Here is a 21,714-nt window from a genome sequence, read left to right on the forward strand (position 1 = left end):
AGATTGTGTTGAGACCAGATTGCTCAGACATTCCCTCACCAATAGCAGGAAAAATAAGTATCCAAGAGTTTTCTCTCTGAAATCCTCTCACTTAAAATGTGTTTCAGATTACTTTGATTGGTGTATATAAGTATCTACATGAGATGAAATACCACACAGCAAAGGACTATTCTAAAGCAGGAAGGTACATAAAGAGGCAAGAAGTAAAAGCAATAGAGACCCTCCACAGAAATCTGCCGCAAAAAAATATGGGGCTCATGTTCTTTGAGCCTTGCTTTTCTGAAGGATGGACCTGAAATGAGTTGGGAGGAATGAGTTCACTTAGCAAAAATGGCTAAATACTTGTATACTTTGCTGTCATTCATTTTTTTGAACAGGTTAACCTGTTTGAAGGATGAATTTTCCTGAAGAAAAATCTTTTCTTTGTGGTTCAAAGAATAAACTTGACTTCTATCAGAAGCATCACCTGCTAGTAAGTTCTTGCTTTTCAGTTCCTACTATGGCAGGACATTCTTCTTAGGTGTAAGTTCTTTTCCAGGAACTGGCTTGCAATGGTTTTGCAGCCATGGTGGATTTCTTCCACTCCACTCCTAAAAAGCTGATTATGAAAGCGAAATGTTTAGACAAGTACTCCTCTCCTCTAAATGTTACAATGGCGTTCATGTTGAATTCAAAAATATACTGCAACATTGATAGAGACTGCCTTAGAAGGTCCTCCTTCTAAGACAGAAAATCCACTTGCATGTCCATGGATTTAGAAGACATGAGCAAAGACCAATTAACTGTGGTAGGACTTCTTCAATTTTTAATAAATAAAGGTTAGTGTTTAAAGGTACCTCCGAGAGCAAAGCAGCTGAACTGGGCTATGACTGTTCCTGTGCACCTCTTCCACAGAACAGCTTCAAGTGGGGAATTTGTTTATATGTTTAACTGAAACCCAGAAAGGGGAACTCCTGTTTGCAAATGTAACTACTCAGGATGTGGCTGAAGTTTCCCAGTATAGTCACATGACCTGCTTTATGTCTGGGGTTGGTTTTGTTTTTATTTTTTTTAAGAAGACACTGCAGAAGAGCTGAATTCAGAAAATTGGGTGAAACTTCTGTGTCAGAGCTTCACAATGACCTTCTTAACAAGCTGGGTATCAGTGCTACTGGCATTTCTTCTCTTACGTAAGTCATCTCTCGTATTTCTTTTCAATTCTTTTTTGAGAGCTTTCCCTTTTCCCTGAGCGTAGTGGGGTTATTTATTTCCCAGTCTAATTTTAGGTATGAAGTTTAAAACTTTGTTTATAACTCTGTTTCTTGGAGAGAACATTTTTTGAGACAGTGAGGTATTTTGCTGAGTTTTCTCAGCTAGCATTTCCTAGACTGAGTGCTAAAGGGTCTGCTGTGTGAATCCAGAAGATACCGTGAACTTCACTACCTGCATCCTTGCAGGTTAGATGGCAGAGGTGCTGAACATCCTGTTTGGCACTGTATAGAAAACAGTACTTCAGCAGAGTATAAGAAAAAATTTGATCAGTGTGCATGTTATCTGCAAGCCAGTTTTGGTCTTTGCAACTCTCACTCACAGAACCGGATGCTTCTGACTCATTCTGCTTCTAACGCTTCCTGCCAGCCCAAAGCACAGCTTTCTCACAATTTGCTTGTTATTTCACAGTTACTCACATCCAATTTGTGCAGGGAAGAACTGGGGCTCATGGATAGCAAGTGTCAGGAGGGGTCAGATTAACACTGGGATTAATGTAGACTAATGGGGAGGATGGGGCTGGCAGCAGCCACAAAGGCAGAAGTTTACAGTGGTTACTGAGGTCTCTGAGACGTTAAGTAAGACTCATCTTTACCTAATGAACACCTTCTACACTATCCTACTTCATGCAGAAATTCATACAAAATCATCATCTACTCTTGGGGAATCCCACAAGGGCAGTTTACTCCTGCCTGAGGCATACAGACCAGCTATTCATGCTCGCATCCACTGGGCACCTGATCCTGCCTCAGCTTCTGTGAGCAAAGCTATCCATAGATGTACAGAGGTGCTTTATCCTCTTGTAGTCCCTCTCAGGGTACACATAGGATGTTGTTGCTCTCACTATCCTATTTGTTGGCCTTTCAAGCCCTCTGCACCTTTCTATTGACACTTCCAAGTCTCCAGAGAAATGGACACTGTCCATCACACAGGACAGAGATAACCAACCATTCTCACAGATGTGGAGTCAGCAACATCTGCTCCTCGATTACTGACTAGTTACTGCTCACCAACCAAATGACACAAGTCCCATTAATACAGTAGCATTTGCTTAGAGCAAAAAGATGCAGATTCAAGGGCGGCAAAACATGTTCCATAGCAAAAAGGCACTTTGCAATAGATAAAAGGAAAGTAAATTAACATGCCTCCAACTGGCACATGGAAAGGTGCAGGCAATCTATAGGCCTAGGATGGAGGGGTGCCTGGCAAAGACTAGAGCTCAACAATTTCCGTCTCCATGTGAGAGTGATTCCTGTCTTCATCTATTGCTACAGAGAAGGATTTTGCCTCTAATTTGAGGACCAAGGAAGGACCTCATTTGCGTGGATGCCAACAGTGCCTATCTTACGAAATTCATATGTAGCTGGGAATTCTGCTACACTAAATACCAGCCAAAATACTTCTTTTAATAATGTTCTTCATGAATGATGTCCAGCAGGCGCATTGCTAGTAACCTCTTTGTTGCCATGGGCATTCCTTATTTGACTCTGCAACTGCTCAGGCACCCACTGTGAGCCACCCCTTTTTACAGCCTACCTCAGGATTCCCCAGATACTTGCTTCCTTTCCCATTTGCTGCCCCAAAGAGAAATGGTCCTGAACCCCGGACTGCTGCAATGCCACAGGACCAGCCATTATGTGCTGCAATGAGGAGAAATCTGAGATGGGGAGGAAGGGAGAAGTCACATGGAAGCAGGAGGCAGTGAGCAAAGGGACTAAAGCAAGTGCTGTGCACTGAGAAAGGTGAGGCACATACTGCCATTTGTCCCTGCAGGTTATGGCTGGGAGTTGCTCACAGTATCTAATAAGGTGGGAAAGTGAGCTATTTCTGTTCCCTGATCTTATGTGCAAATTGCATTCTGCACCATTTTCCTCACTGCACTGACCTATGGGCAAGGCACCTCGTGAGCACAGTTACATAGCAGAGGGCACAGGGAGAACAGGATGTCCCCCAGTGCAGATCAAAAGCTGTTTTCTGCTTTGCCCAGTATTGTGTGCCATCTGAGGAGGACTAAACCAGCCCAGGGATACACTGGGATCACAGACCAGGGTTCTCAGCCCAGTCCCAGCCAGGCATATTTATTTGCAGGTCCACTACCTTATCAGGAGCTCTGCTTTGGAGGAGGTAACCACGGTGACAGAGGACTGTAGCGGGCAGACGGAAGTAAAGCTTCCTAAGCTGAGCATCTGGCTCCACAGCATACCACATCAAACCCAGCTCCTCAGGCAGGCTGCCTCAGCACAACCACGCTTATTCTTTCTCTGGTCCCCCCCCTCTAACGCAGGACCTGTCTTCTGCTGTCTCAGCTCCAGACTCTCTGCCAACATAACACACTGAGAAACATTCCACAGCCAGTTAGAGATGCAGCCCACACCTCTCACCAGCCTCCTGGTGCAGCCAGGGCCCCGGAGGGCACATCCATATTATAGTGCCAGTTGCGTGCTATGCCTGAGCCAGGTACATAAGAGAAGTGAGAAAGCACCATCAGTTACTTCAAGACCCTTTGCAAAATGATCCATGAGTCACTCAAGTATAGATACCGCATTCACTTGCAAGTCTCTTCCACTCAGAAGCAAATATTCTGCAAGTCCAGAGGGCTTGTTCAAGATATGGGAGTTAGTTTAAATACAGAGATAAGGGGTCAGAAAGCTAGCACTGGGACTAGGGCATTCCAGAATTTAAGGCATAATTTCTAACCTCTCTGTAGCAGGAGCTTTGTGTACATCCCCAAAAGATCTAAATTGAAGATGAGATCTGGGTCAAACAGCAACACGTGTGTTTGATTTAGTCAACTCACATCTTTTCATCTAAGAAGAACCTAAAACAGACAGAAGCCAGCTATCTAACACAGTCCTCACCAGCAAATTGTATTTAAGCAGTACCCAGTAAACAATATTAAACCTTAATTAAAACCATATTGAAAATATGAATTGGAAGTGTTCTGTCTAGTCCTGTGGGTTTTCAGAGATTTCCCTTCCTCCCTTTTTAAAAAGAAACTAATAATTTAATTTCAATATATTAAACTGACCTACATAAAATATTCCATGTAAAATATTATTTCTGCCATAAAACACATAATCTGTCACTTGTTTAATTCCATTAGAAAGCATACATTAAGGTCTATGTATAATGATCATTAGGATAATTAAAGTATTACAATATCACTTTTATTATATTTGAATTTAAAACATTCTTCATATGAGCACAAAGAATAATTAAAGGGATGGAAGAAAGGTGGTTTTTTCATTTTAATTTATAATGAAATAAATGCACAGGCGAGAGCAAAGAGACTGTTTTTTAATCTGGAAATTCAGGAGCTTTTTACACCCACTATAGAGTGTTAGATTTTTTCTTTTTTAAATTTCCTTTTCTTTGTAACTTTGATTTTGGTCATTTGGGACAGCAGTTTTTGCGATCATAGCTGCAACTGGATTCCCCAGCCCTCCCAACTCCCTTCTCCGAGTGTCATGGGGGTTTTGGAGAGAAAACATTACTACTTGTATAAAATAAGTTTCCAGACATTTTAATTATGAAGAAAAGTTTGGCAAAAAAGGACTTTCAGCTCAGAATTATAGTTCCCAAAATATATTTGCTTTAAAACTCAACATTTCTTTTTTTAAGCTTGTCTCCAGATTTTTTGAGGTTTGGATCATAATTTATGAATATTTGGGATTAGAAATGTGATTAAGACCAGGAAATAAAAATGAATCTGTTGTGAGCCACCCAATATATCAGATATTTCTGACATAACCATGGAAGCCCCAGAGCCCACACTCAGCTTGAGAGTTTCAGCAGTCTGAAAAGCAGACACAAGATAGATTTCTGTAAAGGTACCCAAAAGGCTGATTTTGGAGTGGGAGGACTGTGCTTCAAGTTTAAAAGTAATTGTATTTCTAGTGATCATTTTAAGGGACAAGAAATGAAAGCACAGCTCCCCAAACCTCAAGAAGCATGATGTTTTAAAATGCAGGAGTCATATCTGCCTTTAAAGCCTTCTCATGCCCCAGACACCTCAGACAGCTACACATCAGTTACATTATTTGGAGCAACTAGTAAAGACTTCAGTGGAAATATGCCCATCACTGAAAAAGAAAATTTGAGTGTACATTTTTAGCCATTTCCTATAATAAGCAAGCAACATTAAAACTAAGTATTACCTCTCCTTTCTCTTGACTTCTTTTCTTTTGGGAAAATTTTGAATATTTCCTCAAAAAATTATGTGGGAATGAATTGTTTTCTTCAAAGCCACTCCATGCTGAGGGCCTGCAGGCTTTGAGCATCAGGCTTAATAAAACTCACTGCTTTGTGGAGAAGGGAAGGGCCAGGATGGTGTCCTTTTGATGAACAGGGAACTTGGCATGGGAGTCTCTGAAAAGGTTGCTTGCAGCCCATAAGATTCTCTTGCGAAAGACTCTCTTGTCTACCAGCAATAAATCACATTTTGAAGCCTGGAACTATAAGAGGGACTGGCTCACAAATTTTCTGGAGAGGGGTGCTAGGGTGTGCTATATTCTCTCTTGTTAGCATGTCATTATATTTACTGCATTGATAGTCTTTTTCTTGATTTATAGCAACTTTTCTTGTATACAGCTTCCAAGCTTGCATGGAGGAAACTCTGGAATAGAAACAGTACTAACACAATATAAAATAAAAAAACCTGGCATGTGGTGGCCACATTCCTAGGATGTCCTTATTAACTTGACTGATAACTATTCAGTACTGCAGAAAGCCTCAGATCCTTTCTTAAGTTTTACCAGGATAACCAGATAAGACATTCTTCTTGAATGTAGAGTATTCTCCTTGATAACCTAACAGGACAAAATGTTTCCATTTCAGATTTTTGGAGAGCAAAGGTTTATGCTTCTGGAAACTCAGAGGAGGAAATAGGTGAGACCATGGTGAGAGTTTCGCATCCAGACAGGAAATTAGGGGCAAAGAAATGCAACAAAAATTAATGCGTGTAGAAGATTTTGCATACTTATGTGTAGAAGATAATCACCTGATTGCATGTTCGTATTTTGCCTAGCACAGCAGAGTTCTGCTGTGTGACTGGAGCTTTTAAAGCACTTTTGGATAAATAAAATGAGCATAGGGAGGATAGATCCTGAGCACAGGCCCTCAACACAGGCATTCTCCTGCCTGACAGGTGAAGGTGGCCCTTTATATACACACAATGATGAAAAAAAAAAAAAAATCACAAAATTGCACCTAGTTTACACTTAAAAATTCTCCTGCTTCCTCTCAATGAGGATATACAGAGGCAGAACAGTTGGGTAGGGCATAGGGCTCAGGAGTGGGAGGTGGAGGTGAAGATACATGCATGCAGCTGTGGGAAGTAGGAATAAGAGTTTGGCAGGATACAAAATGACAAGGGAGTGAGAATGGGGAATTTCACTTTTGGGGGGTGGGGGAAGTTGGAGCCCTAGCTAAACAACTCAGCTGAAACCTACTCGTACCAAAGGCTAAAGTTATTCATTATCATAAAATGGCTTTGTTCCCCTTAGTTGCAAGTTGATGTGGTTTCATGATATGCAGAGGGCTGAAAGAGTAAACTCTTCTCAGCTGCCTAGTCTGTCTCAGCATTATCAAGCCTTTGTGAAGAATAAATAAGTTTGTTTATTTGGAGATGCATTTAAACTTTGGAAACTTCTTGTCACATCTGAAACACAAAGACTGTATGTATTACTTAACGGTGTATACTCACCGATTTGTTTTCAAATCTGTTTGCAGATTTCACATATGTCATTATAGGAGTTACTCTGGGAGCATTTCTAGCGATCACTTTCGTAGCAGTAATAATCTGCATGATCAAAAAACAGATGATTGACGATGTTTTTGGAGGTAAGAAGAATACTCCTGCTCTCTTAGTCAGAGATCTAGATCTCTTTACGTTCCAATACAGTGGATCTGAGCTTCAGTGTTAGGAACTGTGAATGTGCCACAGCTCTAGTGTTCCTCTGAAGAACTATTTTAAAAAACGTCTGAAGTGCTGGAGTCCTTGTAACTGCAGGTTCACATCTTGGTATAACCAACTCTGCTCTTTAACCCTATCAAAGAAACAGATCCACTTCAGCATACTGCTTAGGTATCTTCTAGAATAATTAATTTTTAAACAGAATTCTGTCTATTCAACATAAGCTAATGAACCTGTTGCATCTGCAGAATGGGCAAGAGGCTTGCTCACACTTCCTAACAAAAATTACTATTTATTTCACTGATTCTGGACTTTTCCTTCAAATGCCACTGGCTCTAAGACATGCAGTTTCCATCAGAGTATATAGCAAAACTGTAAGTTTTCCACTGCAACTGGTTTTCAAGTTGTTACAAGAAAGCACATTTTTCATCTGAATCAGGCAATGGCTCTTTGATCTAAAATCATAACTGCTGGTAGTAACAGTTCCTTTTGAGTTCATACAATTTAAAACCCATGCTTTTGGATTCAAAACCAAAATCTTAAACTGAATAATGACCATCATTTCAGTAGACAGAAGTTAGTGATAGGCAGAATTTATCCCATTGCCCTCCATCCTCAGATGCTCTCTTGCTTGACAGGACTCCAAAGTGCTTCACAGAGCAATACAGAACAAATACTATGATTTCTTCCACTGCTGAAATACAACTGTCATCTGCAAAATAAAGTTACAGCACACAGTAACACTCAGCTGCAACTAAGAGCTAGAAATAAAGAGCATAGCACATAAAATAACAACAGTTAGAGCAAATAAGGAAAATCGAAGTTCTAGCAGATTGACTGGAACTTCTGTATAAGGTATTCTTTTTTGCAAAAGAAGAGCTCCGGGACTCTGCTAAGGCAAATCTTTGCAACCTATGTTTTGCTTATTAAGAGAGGTCTGTACTCTTAGTAGTACACGAGAATTTGGCTTAGAAGAAAACCATAGCAGAAATGGAAGCAGTGAGGCAATCTTGTGTAATACCTGGGGAAATAATCCTTACTGAAAGAAGAGGAACTATAAAGAGTTTGGGGACTGAAGGCCTTGCTCTCTGTATGCCATAGAATCATAGAATGGTTTGGGTTGAAAGGGACCTTAAAGATCATCTGGTTCCAACCCCCCTGCCATGGGGAGGGATGCTGTGGTGGATTTAAAAATCTCCATGTTGAAATTCAAAAAAGCACCTTTACAGCTCTGGTTGCATGCAAAATGTCAGTTTTTGCAGTCCACTTAAAAAAGTAATAAAAAATCATTTATTCTGATAAATGTATCCAGTTTCCAACCTGAAAGATGAACCAGACATTAAACAAGGAAAATGCAGTGAGAGAACTCAGTCAGGCTGCTACAGCACAGGACTAGGAGCTGCTTGTCCGTGTGCTGTATCCAGAAAAATTTGCTTCTGTGGCTGTGTCTTTGCATTAATCAAATGAGAGGCAATATTCTGGCATCCAGAACTGTCTAACTCTATTAAACCACTAGCACACCATGACTTGGTAAAGAGGAGAGCAGTGATCTTGACTGTTAAGCTTGGAGTGAACCAGACCGAGCAATATGGGCTCAGTACTGCTACAGTGAGCTCAGCCTATAAGTCACAATCTGATTTCATCCCATTTAGAGTACACATTGGTCTTTTAAAGGATAATTTTGAATACAGACAGCCCAAGTACCTCATGAGGATATGACTGACAACGTAATGCCGCTTCCTGAAAGACAAATGGCTAATGCTTTTTTTAGTGGCACTACATAGCAGGCCTAACAGGAAACTGCTTCCACCTCATTCTCACGAAGCACCTGCCCTCAAATTTGCTTCTTGTGATGCTCTGGAAATGTGCTACAGTCGTGCTCAAAACATCCAAAATATTAGCAGAGATACAGGTCTGAGAAAATCAACATAAGATATTATAACTGGAAGGAGTAAGGACTTTAGGAAAGTTGCATGACACTACTAATATCAAAGATCGTTGCCTCAGAAAGAATGAGTGGATCTTATCAGGTACAACTATGTTCTAGTTGCATCCTCATAACTTCTGAGCAAGCCTACCACCATTTTGTTCCCGGTTTCTTAGCTAACCATATTTTCCTGTTGTCTTTTTAGAGTCAGATGGCAAACTGGATAGAAGGTAAGAGTCATTGTCCCACGTGGTTTTTGAGGTGGTGCAATACACAAACTGCAATGCTCTTTATGCATGATGTTTCCCCACAACTGTGATTTGAGTAACACATAACATACATGAAAGCATGTAGTGGACCGTGATACACAGTGTATCTAGTGGATCTGTGTGGAAAAAAGGAAATTTCTTATAGCATGGTTTTGACATTTCAGAAATAGGAAGGAAATCACAGCTGACTGAGATTCTTTTTAAAAAGAAAATCTTTCAAACACTTTTGATTAAGCTTCTTTTTTGTGTTTGTACTATGTATTATAATAGCAAATTCATTAAAAAAAAAAAAAAAAGGTATTTTTAAGGGATGAAAGCCAAAAGCCTTGTTTCAAAAGCATTCTTACAGGCCAAGGTCATGCAGTGATCATTCCTGCTGGAAACAATGTATTTTTGACCTTCACATGCCTTCCCCTAACCCAGAAGCAGCGAGACCATTTCAGGTTTTGAGCATGTGATGGATTCACAGGTAGAAGAGGCAGTGCTAGACTGCTTAGGCAACGGCTACTTCTCTTCTTCAAGGACCAACAATAGGGTAGAGATGTACTGGAGCAGGGAATTTGGATTGCAAGTTGTCTGTTGACTGATGGTAATCTACAGATACCTTTTTGTGTTCCTTTGAGACATTTTGTAAGTGACTAAAAAAACCCATTAGACGTTAATTAATCAGCATTTTCATGAACTGAAGGCAACAGCTGTATCCAGTGACCTAAGAAATGGCTTTTGGCCTTCCTGAGACAGCTGGATAGAAGGATGTCCCCATCACAGTCATTCTTCATAAAGAGAGCAAAGCATCCCTTGCTTATTTTGTTGTTCTTACATTCAATTAAAGATCAAAGCAAGGGCACCCCTTGCAGCAAGTACTTCAATATTTTGCCTGCCCAACAGAGAAAGGCAAAGCATCTGTTATTTTACCAGGGAGAAACTTCCCCAAACTATCACAACTGTCACAAAATGTTTCCTTTCTGGTAACACACTATTCTCTTATAAGACACTGAAAAATTCTGTGTATTAACCTAAAATAAATTAAGATGATTATCTGGCCAGAGGAACAAACCTAGAATGCCCAGTAAACTTTCTGGTGTATTAAGGATGGTATAAACAGAAAAATGATGGGAAGGGCATGATAAAGAGCCGAGCTGAAGCAGAAAACCCAGAGACCAGAGCCAAGAAAAAAGGAAATAAAAGGAGAAGAGGCACAAAGTCAAGATCGGACACAGAAGGCAATAAATTTACTGCCTGGGTGAAATGCAGATGATATGATAGATCAGACAATCTACAAACTGCTCGTTGTTTTCTACATCCCCTTGCTGCTTATAATGTGTGATATTTTCTTTTGAAACAGTTTGAACATCTATGATACCATCCACTGATCTTTCTAGGGAAAGCAACTGACTTTGTCACACATCAAAATTTTACATCTTTAAAGATGACCTTACATTACCCCAGCCTACAAGCATTTGCTAAAAGGTAGAGTGAAGTTTCCAGCTTCACAGCAAAATACTGGTTTTAAGGCTGGAAATGTGACACAATACTCAAACTCTTTGCCTTAGAGCTACTGACACTGACCAGTTAAAGAAGCCATAATTCCACAATGTCTGAGGGCAAAACTATGTATATCAAATATTACAGTCGCACAGCCATCTTGAATCACTCAGGAATGCAGGGAACCTGAAACCCTCAGTGATAATCAAGATCATCTCCAATTCTTTAGGACTGGAGACGAGAGCTGGTGTATCTTCTGCAGACAACTTCATTTCTCTTGACCAGTTATGATTATTAGTGTTTGTTCAGGAAAAAACCTTAATCCAACTGACAGAGCACTCACCTTTAGCCAAATTTTGTTGTAAATTTCACATCATTATTCCCACAAGAGCCTCAAGCCCTTTGGTAATTTCTCTCCCTAGCTGGGATATACTCTGAGTAGGTGTCACCCAGCACAGTATTATCATAGCCAACGGAGTTGTTCAGCCTCATACCAGTTGAAGGCATTGATGAAGATAATCTTTTTTTATGCTAGAACCCCAATTAGCTGGTGCTAAACCTAACCAACGCATTGCAAGAACAGGCTTCCACTAAAATCAGGAAGCATTCCGATGTGTCCCCCTTGATACTTTCCCAAACACTTAAAACAGAAGTGCTTCTACACCCACCTGACACTGACAGCTCATTGTGAAATAATTAACAGCATTTACAACTTTATTTAGTCAGGTATATAATGTTAAGATTTAAATAATCAATTCATAATGGAATGCCCTTAAACTCAATGGGATATTTACTAACACTTGAGAAGAGAAAGAGGCTTGAGGCAAGCTTTTGTCAGCTAACAAAACAGTAATTTAGATGTCAGCTGACAATTATTTAATGCCCTCTATTTTAATTAATAGCTCATGTCAGTTTCAAATGCCATCTTGGTGTAAGCTTGGTAAATTATAATGCCTAAAAATTTCATGCAGGTTTAATGTATTAATAAAAATGTCTGGGCACATTTAATACTAGCAGTATTTTGGGTTAACTACAGTGCATAGCAGCCAGATTTATTTTGACAGGAAACAAAAAAAGAGACATACAGAGACAAGGAAAAGAATGGAGAGAGAGAATGTTTACTGAAAAGGCAAAGGTACATATTTCAAACCTACTGCAATAGCAAAAAAGAATCTGTTGCCTCAACACTCAACAGCACACACCAAAACTCCCCATGCCACTCACTGGGTTTTACAGATCCCCAAGTAAATCACTCATTAGTAGATCAGATTTTAAATGCAATGTACAAGTCATTCTGGTATTTGATGGAGGAGAAGAAGAGCTTGGAAGGTGCATCAACCAAGTGCCAAGCTTATCAGTCATTTTCTCTTGCTACCCAAAGCAGCATCTAGATGTTCTCTTGTATTTTCCCCACTTGACTTCTTGCAAGGGACCGACTTCTCTTTCCTTGCTAGACTATGCTTAGGACACACAAGGCACTCTTGAGAATCAAAACGTTCTTTAGGAGAACAGAGGCAGGCTTGGAATATTATTGCATGTTGCAAGTCTTCAGTCTCCTTGTTGCCTAACTAAAAACAGCACCATGGTAATACGTTAGGTGAAATCATCCACTTGGAAAATATAAACATCAGAGGTGGCTGGCATAACAAAGGGGCAATCACATGCAAGTTTGAATGTTGAGCTGCTGTTTCTTCCAACTTCCATAACTGCCTTAGCCTAAACATTTGAGCCAAGAACCTTTTTCCTAGCATTTTGTCATGTTCAGATCTGTAGCCGGCTGCACTGACAGGCAGACAGTGAACAGGATCTGATCTGAAAATTTCATATCCTTCAAACAAGTTTAAAATCAGATAGAAAAACAAATCTTCTGTTTTGGAGAGGAGAGCATCTCCTTCTGATGTAAATAGTCCAGACTGGTCTGCACCATTTACCAAACAGAAAGCCAGTCAAGCAGGCATGAGTCATATCACTGATACTATCAGTCGCAAATGAGAGACGCAACCTGTCTAATCACTGGAGTCTGAGCTCAGAAGTAAACTTAACTGGAGACCTAGTTCTGATGCTAGAGGTACTTGAGAGCGCCACAAGAGTGTGCCCTTTGGAAAATGGGCCCGAAATTTACAAATAAAAATTCACACATTGAAAGAAAAGAGATTTTGGCCTTATCTGAACGTGTCATTGGAAGAGTGGTGCACAAGAAAAAAGGATCGTGTTCTAGAAACACAGGTTGCACAGGACACTGGGCATTGGAATGCATTACAGTGACTCAGATACTGCATCAGCTATTCGCACGTAACACTATACATTCCATCTGCAGCCAGGGAGTGATACTGTCTCAGCCACTCTACTATCCATTGAAACTATATCTGCTTAAGATGCAAGAACATATTGCTGCTCTACTATAGGCATGTTCAATGGCAAAAGTAATTGAAATAGCATGATGCCAAAAATAAATCTGCAAAGAAATTATCTTTATACAGTTCCTAATCAGACTAAGATGTCTTTTCCACAGAAGATTTTTATATGAAAAGAGCAGGAAACAGGGGCAGGTATTGTTTGTTTTAAGCCATGCTACAACTTTTGTGAGCTTTAATTACTTTTCAATGAAGTGATTTCCTCCTGTGTAAGTATGTCAGACTTGGAGACATGTTTTCTTCCACTGACCTGACTTTAAGAGGACGCTTTTCCCAGCAGTAAGGTATCTCACTTTGCCACCTGGAGCAACTGGAATGAGGCTAGCTCATTCTCCACATTTTGTTCAAGCCATGGGCTTCCTGCTAAGACCACCATTAAGAAGTTAACAGGATTTGTTTGGACACCTTTGCAGAGGGAGATTAAATCTATGACTTATTACACAAAATACGTGACAACTGAATTGTCTATCACTACAAAGTACTAACAAAAATTGTCAGCTGCAGCTGTGAATATGAAGAAGCACACATTTTCCTAAGCATAAACCTGTGTCTGTCATATGCTCCCAGGAGATGGGCACTATAGCATTCTATCTTTACCTGCAAGATTTCAGCCTGTACCTTCCAAGTTTCCGGTTGCTTAAGCATGCTCCCTCAGTCGCTACCAGTTGTCACGTTATCTTTCTGATTCACCTCTTTCAGCACATGGGATGCAAGTAACAAATACAGGCATAGGAAAGGAATTTGTTAAGCATAGTCACTACTATTCCAAGGAAAGCTTTCAAGTGCTACCAGTCTTACCAGAAGAGCAAGAATTGGTATGGAATGGTTTGGAAAGGTGGCATAGTTTTTCATGTAGAGTCCCAGCTGCTTGGTCTCTTCCCAGCCTGGTCTTCAGACCTGTAACTAGGAGAAACCCTTATCCAAAAGATGGTGACTAATGGAATGGAAGAAGCACACCTGTTATCAGAAGCCATCCAACACCACTGACACTAGATGTGGGCAGTCCTTCCTTGAGCGGCCTCATATTTCTGCATTAGCAGAACAGTGCCTGGAACAGACAGAATCCTCCAAGTTGCTTTATAACAGCAAACAAAACCCAGAGCTTCAGCTGTCAAAAACTAGACCTGCCAGGAAGACACCTGGCAGAAGCCAGCTCACACTGCAGCATGGATGGGCCTCCCTGGAACAACAATCACTTCATATAGTTCCACAAAAACACACCCCAGTGAATCTGCCTCAGCCCACTGGTTACCTCCCTTTCCCCACTCAGTTCGGTTCTGCCCTTGTTGAGTGCAGCCATGGCATTTCTGCCGTACAAAGAAAACATTGTCTGGTCTGGAAAGAGAGGAATATGGGAAAACAGTTCAGCAGAGGAATATGGGAAAACAGCGAAGAAACAGAACTGGAGAAGGTACCAAAAAGCTTCAAAGGCTATTCAGATTTCACCTGCCTATGACCATCACTGTAGCTGATGGAAATTGCAGAGCTCTGTTGCTTCCGATTAGGAAGCACCTATTTTCCCACATCTATTCTCTTATCTCCATTCTGGCCATCTTTCCCAGTGCTTCCTGGGCTTTCTTCATCCCTTGTTTGTATCCTACACCTATTTCTTATTTGAAGGACTAGAAATGGTAATGCCCATACCATGCAAAGTATGCCACAGCTCCCCCCCATACCTTGCAGACCACTGCTCTTGGACAGACTGATTGCATCCTTGACCTTGTTTTGGGCTGAGGGCCTTGAGTCTTCATCTTTCACAGTTCCATTCCTGTGTGGCCCCAGCTATCTTTTGGACTTGTGGAAGAGGCAAAACTGAGTTTCAGTGTTCCAGTTCCTCCTTACAGGAGCTGTGACCAGTTCAAAGTAGCCTTCTCATGCATGGTCATTAAGAATCTTGCAACAACAGAAATGACGCATTGAAGGGAAAAAAAGTTAGCCATACTGTACATGCACCCCTGTTCTCCCTAAGTCCGCAGTAATCCAGACAATTTCCTGGATTTCTTCAGTAATCCTCATCTTCCTTAGAGCCACTGAGTTGCCTGCATCTGTCTTTGTTCTCCTAAAACAAGCTTCCTTTTTCTTTTCCTCTCCCAGGAATATTCCTTTTAACCTATGACAATCAGTGTCATCTTGGATCTGGAGAAAATGGTCATGTAGATTCAGCAGAATCTTTGACACCTCTGGGGTCAAAGACTTGAGTGTTTTTTCTTAAACCCCTCAGCTAAATCTTAAGTTGTTTTTTCACTTGCCACTTTTTTTTTTTTTTTCTCCAGGCAGCCCTTTGCAGGGTCTTTCATTCTGCCAACTAACATTTTCTACAGACAACCCAATCATCAGGTCAACATAAAGTTTTCATAAGTTGTTGGAGGTTTACAAAGAAGGATAAACAGAGCCAGCAAAGACACTTGGCCTCCTCCATGATAAGCTTTGCAAAATCAGTCAAAAAGATTCCTTTCTGGTCTGCTTTGACTGCAAGGTTTCCCTTCACATTGGCCAAATATCCACTATTGGGGGAATATATCCACTAATCCAAATATCCACTATTGACCACCACCACAGCCAAATATCCACTACTGGGGGAATGAGAGTGGAAGACAACTTGGAGGGCTACAGTCCTCTTAGTGAAGTGCTTTTGCATTTCTGCCAAAGAAGCAGATACCACATGCACAAGATGAGCCTGGCCCTTGTGATACACCAGAGCAGGCTCAGTTCACTCAGCACAGTAGGGATTAATGGATGGCTAATAGAACGAAGGCTGCATTCAGTGCCTTAGGTTTTCTTAGTACACATCTTGGGAACTGAGTTTAATGAGTTTAAAGATGCACAAATGCCATAATAATGTATGTTACTGTAAATAAATGTAACACACAAACAGAGATGGCCTAAACAACTCCAAGCATGCTTGTGTTAAGTGTTAAAAAATGAGCACATGATCTCAGCAGAAATGTCTGTCTCAATTCCTTGCACACATATATTTGCAGAAAAAAAAATTAAATACCTATTCTGGGTTGAGGCAGTGGCCACCAGTGACTAGAGATTTTCTGCCTGTTTCTGTCACGTCCTGTTTAGCCATACTTGTTCTTCTGAACAACCTTGGACAAGTTACTTTGGCTTAGGTTACCCTTTCCATAAAATGAAATTGATCTTTATATCACACACTTCAAAGCCATGGACATTAAGCTTTGCACTGTGCTGGGGATACCAGGGTTTAAAAAGCAGTACTAAGAAGCTCTCTAGGCACTTTCAGGCTCTCAATTCCTCTTAGCACCATTCCTGAATGGGGGGAATACTTCATATACAGACACATACACACAGAGACAGTTCATATATATATATATATCTCCACACACATATAGCCCAGACTGTTAGGGTAAGATTAATTCATTAAACCCATTTCCAGGATACAGCATACTTCACTGATGCCAGCTACCAGCCTGATGGGCAGAGCCACACTTCTGGCTATTTTTTGCTCCTCCCTGGCCACCCTCCACATTCCCTAGGAGAGCATCTGGCCCGGGATGCCTGTGCTCCCCTCAGATCTGGGGGCTGCATTTGTGGTTGACCTTTTCACAGCTGCCAAACAGGGAGGAATCCTTACTCCTTCCTACCCCTCTGCACAACTGTTCAGGGCTAGTCTCTGAATCATTTCATTGTAAGAGTTGGTGCCAAACCTGCTGATTCAGGAGAATATTTTCCTGGTAATATTCAGGCACCTGTTAGAGGGAATTCCTTCCACAGCCATAGTGGTCTCTGCTGGCAAACTTGCTGGTGCCACTGATTCCTGCAATAAATAAGCGACTCTACTTTTCCCTGGAGCTGCTGTGAGTCTGGATGAAAAAAGATAAATGTTTCTGGAAGAGCACCCTCTTCACTCCTGTCAACAGACATCCAGGGTAACTCAAATATTAGATGTCACTGAGCAGAGAATCCCCTGCTCCCAGGTGGCACCTGTCTGCCACCCAGACTGAGCAGCTTTATGTTGACTAGGCTTGTCAGGGAGGTGACAACAAGGGATTAGTTAGGAATGAAAGCTGCTGCCATAGCTAAAGGACAACTTCAAAACAAAACAAAACAAGGCCTCCTGACGCCAGGGACTTAGAGTTCTACAGCTTTTAGCCAGAAAGAACAGCATCAAAACAGAACTCATGCATATTCCAACTCTCAGAATTGCATGTACTGCATTTAATTTCTAAGCAAGTTCACACTAAACATATGAAAAAGGAATCACTAATTTCAGATGGAACTTCTTTCAGTAATTTCTCAGAAAATAAGATTGTTTATAGATCCTTTTTTAAGTACATGTATGTAGTCTGACAGATAATTTATTTCAATTCCCTGATCTTTTACTCTCCAAGAGTTCTTCCTTGAATGACCTGTACTAGGTATCAACAAATCCAAAGTCTTTTTTTTCTGGTCGTTGCTTATAACCATCCATCTCCATATTCTATGGGCACTTTACAGCCTGGTGTCAGAGAGCAAATAGCAATCTGACAGAAATGATCAGTGATGATGACTTCTGCCTTACAGGCTGCAAATGCTTGGGGACTTGTGGAGAATTTTTCATAGGTTCACAGAAGTTCATGGGCTTAGAGGCTTTCCATATGGGTTTAAATTGGCCTTAAAGATACATCAAAGAGGCCCACAGCTTCAATGGAAAATTTGTATGCACTTGTAAATGAACAAAGACAAAAAAAAAAAACACTGGCTGAAAAGTAACTAGGTGTGGGGTTGTATTTGTTTGTTTATTTTTCTTCATTAAAAACAACACCTGGCCCACTCTCAAATGTGATTTACTACATAGACATTAAAATGCTTGTGCAGCACAAGAGGTCTGGGAGAAAGGGCCAGGAGGTGGAGACAAGTACTGAAAAATAACTACCCCTTTAAGTGGAAATACTGTTTTTAAAGTGTTTGTGAACTGGTTCTTTTGAGTGAGCTTCAATGATTTCCTGGACGGTATCAAAGCATGGGATCAACAGACAGTTCTGCTCCGCTTCCCCCTGCCTCCCTGTGCAGCTGCATATTCTGGTCAGGCAGTCGCACATCTCCATGGCCTCGTGGAACTGGCCCTGCCAAAAATCTATATGGTATAACATAAAAATCATTTTCAGAGAGATCAAGCTGTTCAAAGGCATCTGTCACAAGGGAAGTAGTAACGTATTACAGTTGAGGTGCTGGGGAAGCCTGGACCATCCTTTCCTGGCATTGGCATTGTTAACAGTGGGAAGGCTGCCTGAGAGCATCAGCAAGAAGGCCATTCTCTTTAGGTGACTTACCAATTACACTAAGCTAAACAGAGAAGACCATTGGCTTCCCATCTAGTCCCTTGTTTGCTCTTTCTGTATGCAGAGGACTGAGTTACTTAGGATTATGCCACAGGCAGGACATCACTTAGAAACCATACTGACAGACAATGCCTTTCCCAGTATTTCTCTGCCACCTTCTCCTCAGACACAGGCTGGGGAAGGGATAAAGTGAACACCCCTGAACCTAATCCATTGCTGATTCACCCCAGTTAGCTCAAATCACTTTGCACTGGCCTTGTTTTGCATTAACTTGTTATCACAGTCAGAAGAAGAGGATGGAATTGTTGTTTTTAATGGCTGCAGTTCCAGACAGGCAGGAATTTGAATAACTTGGTTCACATGCTCAAGTTATTTTGTTTGAAGAAATTTTGACAAGTTCATAAGCTCATGCCATGTCAGGTCCCCTGATTATGTTTTGAAATGTCTCCTCTTTCTGGGAAAGAGCTGCCACAAACTGTTTGGAGCAAGCTGAAAAATATTGCTGTATAACTGTGACACCCTGGGTAACATCAGAGCTGTATCACTAAAAGAAATCCCTTGTGTCTGTGAAGTGCCAGACGCCAGTGCAGGCAAAAGAGTGCTGAGAGGTACCTCCAGTGTTGTCACCAGGTTGCAGACAAAGCGAGCTGGCAGGCAGATGCTGGCTAGGTGCTGACGAGCTTCCCTCCTTGCATTTCAGCTCTGGATGCCCTGGAATTCCCTGAGGACCTGGCAAAGCAGGCAGTGTGGAAATTCAGCTGTGAAAGCAGTGCAGGACAGTGCAGGCACTGCCACCTTATAGATCTATGCTGACTCACCCTAGCCCCAAACTGGAGAAAGAAATACAGGAGAAAGAGGAGCAGAGCAGAAAAAATCCCTCCAATTCCTGTCTATATATGCCTCACCATATGGTCTCCCATGGGTTGTATGACCAGTTCAAACTAGAAAAATGAGAATCAGGTCTTAACTTTCTTACAGGTACTGATGATTAGTGCAGTAAATTTCACACGGACAGAAAATTTCAGCACAGCTTTCTAGAAGACACATGATGAAGTTACTCTCGAGAGAAGAAAAAAGACTGAGGGAAAAGATAAGAAGGATATCCCTCCCTGCCTGCCAGGTCTCCTGTGAGTTCTGTCTTTAGCAAAGTCACCAGAATACTGCTTAAGTAGTATTGAAGGAAAGGAACTATGATGAATACTATTTCCCAGTAGAGTCATGAGATCTAGTAAAAATAAGCTGAAGGCTGCAAGGCAAGATCTTATTTCCAAACACTGACGCTAGATGGAGTAAAACTGAATAAAAGATAAGAGCAGTGAAGAAAAAAATAAGTAAGTTCCTGAATTTTCCCAGCTCCTAATGTGTTGCTTCTTTGAATGCTGATCTTTGATTATTGCTCTGAAAGTCACAATATCTCACTCTCTGTACTTTACAGGTCAAATATGGGATCAAGCCAAAACAGGTATGCGCGGGGACAAGGGGGAGACTGGAGGAGCAGAGAGATGGAGTGACAGTACTAGGCAGACACGTAGATGTTGTAAAAACTCATCAACGTAGGAAAAGGTTACACATTTACGTAGGTAAAGGAAAGGCTTGCACAGCAATAAAGGCTGTGGGGCTACCCTAACTTCCTAGTGACAGCCCAGATATGCCAGACACTCTGCATAGCCTAAGGCACATAATTTAGCTGCCTCATCCTTCCCAGCTGTTTACCTGGAATACCCTAACATAAGACCCTGGCATACTTCAATACTGTCTGCCCTATGCAGCTGCAATGCAACTCCCCCAACATTAGCAGGTACTCCAACTGGTAAGCTCTTGGAAAGATGCAGACGTGATATGGATCCAGGAGCTGCTGAGTTGCTCTCTACTCATGTGGCAAGGCAATGCTGGGAAGTGGCCCAAATGATGATAATCCAGAGTCTGCAGTTCTTATAGTAGGATGCTGCCCTAAAATGCATTGCTTGCTGCTAGTGGAATCCTACCTGGCAGCAAAATCCTACCTGGCAGCAAAGAAGGCATTGAGAAATCATCACAGCAGCAAGAATCATACATTTGTTAATTCACTTAGGAAAAACAGATACCTCCAAAGATACACAGATACATCTAGGAAAAGTTAAGTGGAAGGAAGTTCATGAGTGTAATTTCAGCAGCTCTATTAATAATTTTTTAGAATTCTTCCAATTTTTATGTGGGTGTCTCTTAGCTCAGCTTTTACAATGATGCTATGAATCATACCAGGTAAAACCAAAGTCAGCAAATTATTGTTAACCTGTGATTTTTCTTTCTTTTCAGAGATGACATCAATGTACCAGGAAAACAAAGTACAAATGATCAATAAACCTTTTGCAATCAACAGTTACCTGGTCTGAGGATCAATAAAAATTTCTTGCACACAGACATGAATCTCACCAATACCAATTCCTTTCTTTGTTCTTTAATTGAAAGACTGATTGATTGATTACAGGAAGAGCTTCTAGTGCATGCTAACTTCAATCACCTGCACACAAGAAGCCTGTCATCCCCAACAGCATGTATATGAAGGAAATGTATGAGAAAAATCAAATAGAGGAGATCTGCTCATTAATAGATCCTGTTTAGTCTGTGCTAAGTATATGATTGATTTCTAAAATCAATTAAATAAAGGTAGGAATACATTTAAGCAGCAGAATTCATGGTCACACCTGTATTTCAAGGTAGGTAAATAATGACTGAAGTAACTTGAAAAAAAAATCATTCGAAGTTGAAGCAGAACAAAGCTTCTCAATTTTTTCAGGAAACACGTGATCTCTGTTAATAGGAAAACATTTCATTCACACCAAAGTTACACCTTCTTTAACTCTAGCACTAATGTCTTGTATAACTGTAGGTGGTAGTTCTAATCTCAGCCTTTTAAATTAAGCATAATTTAAAATTAAAAATTCCTTTTTGAAATAATAGTTTTTATGGTTTGTTTTTAGAACATTGAAATAAAAGCAGTTTTGTACTCTCTCAAAAAAAAAAGAAAGTTTCTGGGCACCCAAAGTAAAACATTTAATGCCATCATTCTACAAAAAAGCTAATCTGACAATTCCAAAATTCACCCACCACTATTTTTTAGTATAAAACAATGCACTAAATTCAATCAGAATTAGTGAATAATCTCAGTCTCCCAGCCCCTTCATTCTTGTTC

General features: G+C 40.8%; 1 protein-coding gene across 1 annotated transcript; it reads left to right on the forward strand.

Annotated features, from left to right (window-relative positions):
* Positions 1 to 845: 845 nt before the first annotated feature.
* On the forward strand, positions 846 to 20,937 carry TMEM273 (transmembrane protein 273). Its single transcript, XM_080621272.1, has 6 exons — positions 846 to 1,169; positions 6,085 to 6,135; positions 6,979 to 7,089; positions 9,295 to 9,319; positions 19,978 to 20,004; positions 20,838 to 20,937. Exons 1-6 carry the CDS (start codon positions 1,118 to 1,120, stop codon positions 20,881 to 20,883), a joined length of 312 nt encoding a protein of 103 aa, XP_080477398.1. The 5' UTR covers positions 846 to 1,117; the 3' UTR covers positions 20,884 to 20,937.
* The last annotated feature ends 777 nt before the right edge of the window (positions 20,938 to 21,714 follow it).

This window comes from Psittacula echo (assembly GCF_963264785.1).
Source record: "Psittacula echo genome assembly, chromosome: 6".
Taxonomy (NCBI): Eukaryota; Metazoa; Chordata; class Aves; order Psittaciformes; family Psittacidae; genus Psittacula; species Psittacula echo.